The sequence below is a fragment of the Helianthus annuus genome, chromosome 10 (genome assembly GCF_002127325.2).
Source record: "Helianthus annuus cultivar XRQ/B chromosome 10, HanXRQr2.0-SUNRISE, whole genome shotgun sequence".
Lineage (NCBI taxonomy): Eukaryota > Viridiplantae > Streptophyta > Magnoliopsida > Asterales > Asteraceae > Helianthus > Helianthus annuus.
In genome coordinates, this window is record NC_035442.2 from 105,818,807 (window position 1) to 105,827,798 (window position 8,992).

General features: G+C 37.1%; 1 protein-coding gene across 1 annotated transcript; it reads right to left on the minus strand.

Moving 5' to 3' along the window:
* Positions 1 to 3,035: 3,035 nt before the first annotated feature.
* On the minus strand, positions 3,036 to 5,888 carry LOC110882223. The gene is made up of 4 exons (XM_022130300.2): positions 5,445 to 5,888; positions 4,027 to 5,291; positions 3,852 to 3,945; positions 3,036 to 3,761 (listed from the first exon to the last, which is right to left on the minus strand). Exons 1-4 carry the CDS (start codon positions 5,886 to 5,888, stop codon positions 3,036 to 3,038), a joined length of 2,529 nt encoding a protein of 842 aa, XP_021985992.2.
* Positions 5,889 to 8,992: the final 3,104 nt, after the last annotated feature.

Here is an 8,992-nt window from a genome sequence, read left to right on the forward strand (position 1 = left end):
GAAATCTAAATGGGAAAATAGTTTGTTGATAGGGGGAGTTCTGATTGTTTATGCCTAGTGAATGGTGATTTGAGGTGATTTGATATCGGTTGTCATGTTTCTGTACAGTTTGTTTTCATATTTTTGTTAATGTGTTTGAATTTTAGGGGGAGTAAGAATTTTTTAGAAAATCCAAAAACATTAGAAAATTTGAAAAAGCCAAAAACATGATAAAATCAAAAAAATGAGTTTTTGTTGCATAAAAGAGGAAATGATAGTACATCAGTGGACTATCACGACACGCTAAAGAATTGGAAAGTTTAAATGTGATAAACGATCTTACTGCGGATGTGTCAGTAGATGTTTGCACGTTTAGTAAATTGAAACGAGATATAAACCTAAATCAAACTTACTTAATTCATGGGTAACTATTCTTGGATATATGGGTAACCCTCGAAATCTTGTTTGAAAGGTCCCGTATTCTGAGATACTAGGTCTTTATACTCAGTGATATCTGGGGTATTATCCCGGGACTTCTGCTGTATGGAAGTACTGACCTAGTCCCCGGATAATACTTTCTGCAAATGCTTGAAAAAGCGCCGCCCTCAGCAATCTGATTAAACAATAAAATTGATAGTCATTGCTGTTGTAAAAAAGATCCTCTAAAGGGGACCCACCAAAAGTCGAAGCCGTCATCTCTCTGCGTATACGGAAGTATCGACCTGAGCTCTCACGGCCCTCGCACATAACCCCTTTACAGATATCATCTGTGGTATACTCACCTGTAAGATTGAATATTTGGGATCTGGATACAGGAGTATATTCAAGTGGAGTGATACACAATTAAGTTTAAGTCTCTACAACATTAATATCATATCTCGAATCAATTGAAGTCTGTGTGAAAATTTAAGTGGACAAACATCTGACAATCTAGGTAAATTGTTTATAACTGAGTATGTTTAAAGCTTAACGGTGTTGGTGATTTGTCTCAAAAACTGATATGATCCTCTGGCACGAGCTCACAAAAATATTGTCTGTAAATAGTTTATTTTTGCATTTTAATTTCTTTTCAGAAAAATCCAAAAAGATTTTTAGTGTGTTTTAGCATAAATTTTTGAAAAGTCAAAAAGATTTTCGACAACTGATGTTGAATAGCTGATTTTCAAAATTCCGAGTGCTAAACATGATGAGCAATACTTGAAGGGGAGTGCTTGTGTGAAATTAACTGTTTTATAATCTAACCTTTCAAGTGGTTCATCAAAATTTGTGTTTGTTTTGAAGAAGAGACTGAATTGGTGCAGGGTTATATGTTTGAAATATATATGTGAAAGAAATTTACTTTGAGGTAGAGTTTATGCAGGATAGCCAGGCATCGATCCTGAAGATGTTGCTGAAGATCAAAGGAATGCCAGCAAATCGAGAGGGGGAGTCTGAAGATAGAGAGAGAGAAGCCCAAAGACTGAAGATGTGAAGACATAGCATTGGTGTGACTCGATAGTCGACTCCATCAACATCTGAGGGGAAGTCTGTTGGTGCACTACATCTGCTGATTCCGTCTTGTATCGAGTCATAATCTTAGATGTTAAATCTGGGCACGATATACGAGTAATTGTGTGAAATGTATAGAGTTTAGATAGTTGGATCGCTTATATGTCCATTAGATGTTAGGACCGCTCGAGTGACAATGTTAGGATCGCTCGAGTGACAGAGTTATGGACCGCTCATAGGTTAATGTCTTGGACCGCTCGAACTACATGTGTGGGCCGCTTATTGGGCCTGTCCAATAAGCGGTTCCAGATTCCTATATAAACCTTAGGAGCGATCTCATTTGTAACGTTTGGTTGAATCTCGTACCGAAGTGCTGCCGGATCGAGAACTCGTTGTATTTACCGTCAAATCAATACAGAAAGTGTTTAAAGTGTGTTGCAAGCTATTCCTACGTTGATTACTTGTTATTCCGCACCTGTAATTGACGAAAACGCCTCTGATCGACTCAATCGGGTCGCCAATCGATCCTACAATTTTATTGGTCACTAATATTCACTCACTAATATATTGACACCTAGGGACTAAATTATGAAGGACTGATCTATGAGTCTCGGATGCATGGTATCCAGAGTAATTTCTCAGTTACTAATTGTATTAGAGACTGATTTTTTTAGGATGATCTTTGTGACAAACAATCAGTCCCTAATACTTTGACCACTTATTTGAAACTAAATTTTAGTCACAAACATGTTTGCCAAAAAAAAAAAAAAAATGGATGGAAACCTATTGGTTACTGAAATTCAGTCCCAAATAAGTGCCCAATTAATAAAAAAAGGCATAATTTTATTGATCACTAATATTCAGTCACTAATATATTGACATCTTATTGGTAACTGAATTTTAATCTCAATTATGTTTCATTCGTAACACCATATATGACACATAAAATGAAATGATACATTGATACACAATCCAATTAGATCCAAATATGGACATATGGTATAAGCTTTGGACCGGGTTCAATACTTAAAAAGTTAAAAAAGGAGTCTTTTTCTTCGATGAACATATGTATTATTGAATAATTTTAAAAACATATGCATTATACGTTTAACATAATACATTATATGTCCAAATCAATTCTAACAAAATATAAAACAAGTTCAAAGTTCAACAAAGTACAAAATAAGATCATTAGCATCCAAATCAACCTACTACAACAAATCAACAACCTTCATAAGTCCAAGTAGCACAAGCCTCTAAGATATGATTCTTCCAAATTCATCCTTCTGAAAACATTTATACCAAGTTATCTTAAATTTTAATAGATACTAGTCAAATTAGAAAATCTTTATTAAATACTACCTGTAATTCCTTTCTTGATACTTCTACTTTTTCCTTCAATGTAATTCCCTTCTTGATACTTCTACTTTTACATGCAAACATAATATCCATAGTAAATGCTTAGATAATGTGAAACAATGCTACTTTTACATGTATATCAGTAAGAATAAAACTAGTCTTTGTAAAGCTTAATAATCGAAACTCTTACAAATGTTACATACTGAACATTACCAATCATCATCGTCTGACTTATCATTTTCCATTTCATTATTGGGTTTATCAGTGTCTGAATCATCCAGATTTGACTTTGAACCAAAATCTTCCATGCTATGATCAGAATCATCTAGCTTGTCATTGATAAAATCATCTATAGTGCCATCAACATCAACGTTTTCAACAATTTCTTCTTCAATATCTTTACGGTGAAGGTTGACATCTTCTAACAAATCTTCTGCATTCTTGTCTTCTGGAATATCCCACAAGTGTCTGTGGGTAATTCTTTCAATGATTTTCCATTGTGAATTTGGTTTAAGTGGATCATTTATATAAAACACTTGTTTAGCCTGGTTTGCACAGATGAAAGGATCCTCCTTGTAAGCATGTCGAGACGTGTCTATGCTTATAAAATGAGGTTCAAATATCACGTTCTTTCTTCGACGATCAGTATCAAACCATGTGCATTTGAATAATATAATACGATAACCTCTTATAAATGACAATTCAATGACTTCGTCAAGAAATCCATAATAGTCATCTTCGATATCATTATGAACGCCCGATACTGTAACTCCACAATTTTGTGTTTGTCTACTGTCATCGTTTGACTTAAGTATAAATTTTACCCCGTTCACGATATAACCCCTGTGTGATGACAATCGATTATCAGGAAGGCAAGACAATGCATATAACTCTTCATTAATTTGAGATGGATTTAGCGCATACATCTCTTGAATCTGTTCCCAATTTTCAACATAGTAATCATGTTATTAGAGTGCAATGCAATATCACAAAGTATAGTAAGTAAAATAGGGTGTTAGCATTACCCGTTTTGCAAACCAAGTCGAGAATGTAGACTGCTGCATCTCGTAAAAATCTGATGATTCCGGATGTTGCATTTGTAAAAACCGCAAGTGTTCTCTGCCACATGTAGATATACTATAAATTTAGTGACATATGATAGTTAATACCAATTCACAACCAAATATAAAAAAAACTTACTCTAAGTACGGCTGAACCTCTTGACAATTGTTGAAGATAAACCATATTGCTTTTTTCATAAGATTACTAGGAAGGATAAGTACTTCTTTCTTCCCAATACCTCGACCATTCAATCTAAAAACATCCAACGCACAACTTTGAGCATCACTAGAGGTTTTGTCATCATTTCTGTCATGTTTGTCTAACTTGGATTCAACACCTCGTAAATAGTGTGAGCAAAATGTTATAGCTTCTTCAACAACATAACCTTCTGCTATCGAGCCTTCGGGTTTAGCTAAGTTTTTAACATATTTTTTTAAATGGCCAAGGTATCTTTCGATTGGATACATCCACCTCGATTGTACAGGTCCTCCCAAAATTGCCTCTTGAGGAAGATGCACACACAAGTGCACCATAACTGTAAAAAATGATGGGCGAAATATACGTTCAAGCTTGGACAAAATCTTAACTACATCTTCTTGCAACGCTTCCAACTCATTCACGTGTAATGTGACTTGAGTAAGTTTCTTGAAAAACTGAGACAACTCCACTAATGCCTCACGAATCTGTTTTGTCATAAAGGGACGGATTGCAATAGGAATTAGGCATTGTATTAAGACGTGACAATCATGTGATTTTAGCCCATGTACCTTACCTTGCTCAGCAATCACATTTTTAGCTAAATTTCCAGCATACCCATCTGGGAAACGCACAGAGCTAAGTAAATTACAAAATTGTTTTCTCTCATCTCGAGTTAAAACATACAAAGCATGTGGTTTAACCCAATGATCATTCTTTCTAACCAAGTGAAGCTCTTTACGTATGTTCATATCTTCCAAATCTAGTCGGGCTTTGTCAGTGTCTTTCGTCTTTCCTTTTATGTTTAATAGGGTTCCCAACACATTCTCACACAGATTGTTTTCCACATGCATCACATCAATGTTGTGACGAATCAATAACTTAGGCCAATATGGGAGTTCGAAGAAGATGCTTTTCTTTGACCAGTTTATATCATGTGAGTTCCGTTTTCTCTTTTTACCTACATGATCCGGATGTTTTCCATGTTGATGTATAGAGAGATGTTTCCACTGATGTAAGCAATCATCTCCGTTGACAATTTTAGGTGCAAGCCTAGTCTCTCTCTGTCCATTAAAATCTCCTGCTTTCCTCCAAGAGTGATCAGTCGGGAGAAATCGCCCATGACCTACATATCCTATTCTATCTCGTAAACGTATACTGCTCGCATATTCATTGCATATTGGACATGCCTTATATCCACTCGTGCTCTATCCAGATAAATAACCATACACAGGAAAATCATTAATTGTCTATAGAAGTGCAACACACATGTTGAATTTATGTTTTGATTCACAATCATATGTTTCAACACCCTTATCCCATAGAAGTTTCAACTCATCTATTAGTGGACGCAAAAATACATCAATATCATTACCTGGTGAATCGCTTCCAGGAATCAGCAATGTCAACATTAATGAAGCATCGACCATAGACTTCCAAGGAGGCATATTGTATGGTATGAGCACAACAGGCCACATACTATAGGAGAGACTCTTTGCACCAAACGGATTGAAACCATCACTTGCAAGCCCTAGGCGAACATTTCTAGGATCCTTTGCAAAATCAGGAAACATTGTATCAAAGTGTCTCCATGCCTTTCCATCTGCTGGATGTCTAAGAACCCCCTCCTCTTTGGTTCTGTATTTATCGTGCCACAACATTTCCTTAGCAGTGTGTCTTGAGGCATATAAGCGCTTAAGTCTACTTGTGATGGGAAGGTAACGCAAAATTTTTACCGCTTTTTTCTTCCCTTTACTATTTTCCTTATAACCACTAGTGCCACTGATATTCGCTAATTTACACATATTTTAGTCCCCCGTTTTACCCCCATTTTATGCGTTTTCGGCCGTAAAACCGTCATTCGGATACTTAATTATCTACATTTTGGTTTACAGGCCTAAAACAGCATACCAGACGAGATGATACCAAAAACGAGGACTTTCCGGACAAAACGATGAAGCTGCGAAGATTCTGTGGAAAAAGACTGACCTGGGCGTTTGGCACGGTCATGCGGCCATATGCACGACCGTGCATATCCGACAAACAAGAAAGTCCCGGCGATGAACCAGGCGTGCAACTCACCGTGCAAGGCAATGAAGGCAAACCCGAAAATGCACGGTCGTTCCTCATGGAGAACGGTCGTGCGGATCCGAGATCAAACAACATCTCGGAGTGGAACGACCACAAGTCAAGGCGTGCAAGCCAAATGCCGGAAAAGAACGGTCGTGCCAAGCCAAGAACGACCGTGCGTGACCGAAGACCAGTCAACGATCTGTGACGTCACGCAGTATGGTGGCCCACCACCAATAATGCTTAAAGTGCACGGTCGTGCGATCGGAAGAACGGCCGTGCGACTTCGAAAAAGCATTTAAACAGAACAACACCATTTTAGACGTAACTCTGGACATTTTGGGAGCTCTGCAGGCGATTTTGAGGCTCCGAAGGCTGCTGCTTTCACTCGGATTCAAGCCACATTGCCCGGTTTTGCTCATTTACTATCCAGATTCTCATTCTTATGCTTGTTTATGGTTTGGTTTCTCAAATCTTTCCATACTTTTGTTATATTTCAAGCATTTAGACTGATTATTATGTATTAATGTAAGCCTTTGGGCAAAAACACAACAATCCCTTGCTTGATTAGTATGTTAATCTATGTTTGTAATGACATTTTGAAGTATTTTCTATGACTATCTTTGATGATTAGTTTGCAACCTTGTTATTGATATTGATTTCTTGATTATAAGTAATTGTGTTGGATGATTGGTGCTTGGTTAGGTGAGATAGTTGCAAAATGAAGCTTATTTAATCATGTATTAGTAAACTTTTAATTTGGTTAACTAGTTTAACTTGGTTAAAATGTAGGCACCATGATACTCTAACGGGTTAGTGGTTTAATAAAACGCAATTATTATTAATCAAGAGAGCTTGCCCTCACGGAAGGACTCTAACGGGTTAGATGGTGTTGTTACGGATTCTTGCCATGATTTGTTAGCCTAGTTAGTAGTTTCGGCCAAAATTGCTATCTTGGTGAATTTATGTGTAAGATTTGTAAAATGAACTCGGTTGTGATTTAATCTAGTTTATGCTTGTCTCGGTGGCTGCATTGTGTTTATCGGTGTTGCTTTCCTTGATTAAGTGAGGTTAGAAAACTCCTAACGGATGACTAACTTATTTTTAGGAGATTTTTGTAGACATTAATCAATCGCACGTTAAAGAACAATTTTAGGTGGTTAAAGTGTGTTTATCGTTTTAACTTTCCGAATGATTGTCATGTTAGGATTCCCGAAAGGGATACTAATTGTCTCGAAATGGAAAATTGACCAAATGCTTCTAGTGCCAAAACTGACTTAGTTGACATGCTTTGGTTGTGTATTAAGCAAGGCTATTTATATATAATTTACTATGATTTATAAGTATTTATTTATGTTTACTTTAGTTTAATTAAAAACCAAAACAAATTATGTTTTTACCGGTAATTTAGTGACAAAGGTCTAGTATTATTTCTCCGCCCATTTCCGTGGATCGATACTTGGTTCTTACCGATACTTTACTACATATATGACGGGGTACACTTGCCCTTTCGTGTGTGTTTTGATGTAAAAGTAATAATCACTTTTATAAATTTAAAACCAATTCGTGTGTAATTTCATTGTAAAAATATGTATAGTCACGCACGTACCAAGTTTTTGGCGCCGTTGCCCGGGAATGGCGAGTTTTAGGAACGACCCGAGTCATTGTGTTATCGGTGTATATACTTGTTAATATTTGTGTATACCTTCGTGATTATTTATTCGTTGATTTATCTGTTAATATTTCTTGTTTTTAATTGAATTTATTCATTTTTTGTGATTGTTTTGTACATTTGTAAATTTTTTATTCTATTTATTTGTTCAAATCCGGATTTATTGATTCATTTATTCTTTGAGTTTTCGGCTCTTAAAAATCGTTTTTAAACTAGCCGATTCGATTATTTCCATTGCTTTAATTTTTATAAAAATTTCGGCCCATTTTCGGATTTTTATAAATTTTACAGCCTATATTTATACATATTCTGCTTTTATTCAGCAAAAAAAAAAAAAAAAAAAAGAGCATTATTTTATTAATAAAATATTCATTGTGTCAGTCTTTCGTTTGCAGGTTGATGTCCTCAACTCCCGCGCCCGCTATTGCTGAGCCGACTGACGAACCAGCGCATAATCTTAGAAGAAGTAGGAGGCTGCGCGAAAGGTCACTCGTCGTTGCACAACGCATTGCAAATGCAATTGACGAGCCGGTGATTATCTCTGAAGACGAAAGCTTAGAGGACGAGGAGAGAGTCGTCATGGCGGACGACGACCGACCATTGAATGAAACAAATCAGCCCGGAAGGGCAGGCCTGGAGCCGAGTATCCTTCAGCCCACTATAGATGCACCTAATTTTGAAATTAAATCTAGTGTTATTAACATGTTGCAGAATTCGGTGCAGTTCGACGGACGTGAGCATGAGGATCCCGGGAGGCATATCGCTGCTTTTCTTGCTATTTGTTCGACATTTAGGATGACTGGTGTTTCAGAGGACGCAATTCGGTTGAGGTTGTTTCCGTTTTCGTTACGTGACAAAGCTAGAGCTTGGCTTATGTCACTTCCTGCTGGGTCCATCAGGACCTGGAATCAGTTGGCGGAGCAGTTTATGCAGAAATATTTTCCACCTGAGAAAACGAACAAACTACGGAACCGGATTGTTTCCTTTCGCCAAGACGAGGGCGAGTCGTTGCATGCAGCTTGGGAGAGATTCAAGGATTTATTGATTGATGTGCCACATCACGGCTTCTCCAAGCGACAGCTGGTTTTGACGTTCTATCAGGGGCTCAACTATAACACGCAGGAGCGATTAGACGTGAACGCGGGCGGCGATCTTGGAACTAAGACG

Coding starts and splice junctions, on each gene's coding strand:
- LOC110882223 (XM_022130300.2), bottom strand. CDS start 5,888: ATGTGTAAATTAGCGAATATCAGTGGCACTAGTGGTTATAAGGAAAAT. Junction 5,292..5,444: donor CACCAGGTAATGATATTGAT/GTATTTTTGCGT, acceptor TTATCTGGATAG/AGCACGAGTGGATATAAGGC. Junction 3,762..3,851: donor CGACTTGGTTTGCAAAACGG/GTAATGCTAACA, acceptor AATTGGGAACAG/ATTCAAGAGATGTATGCGCT.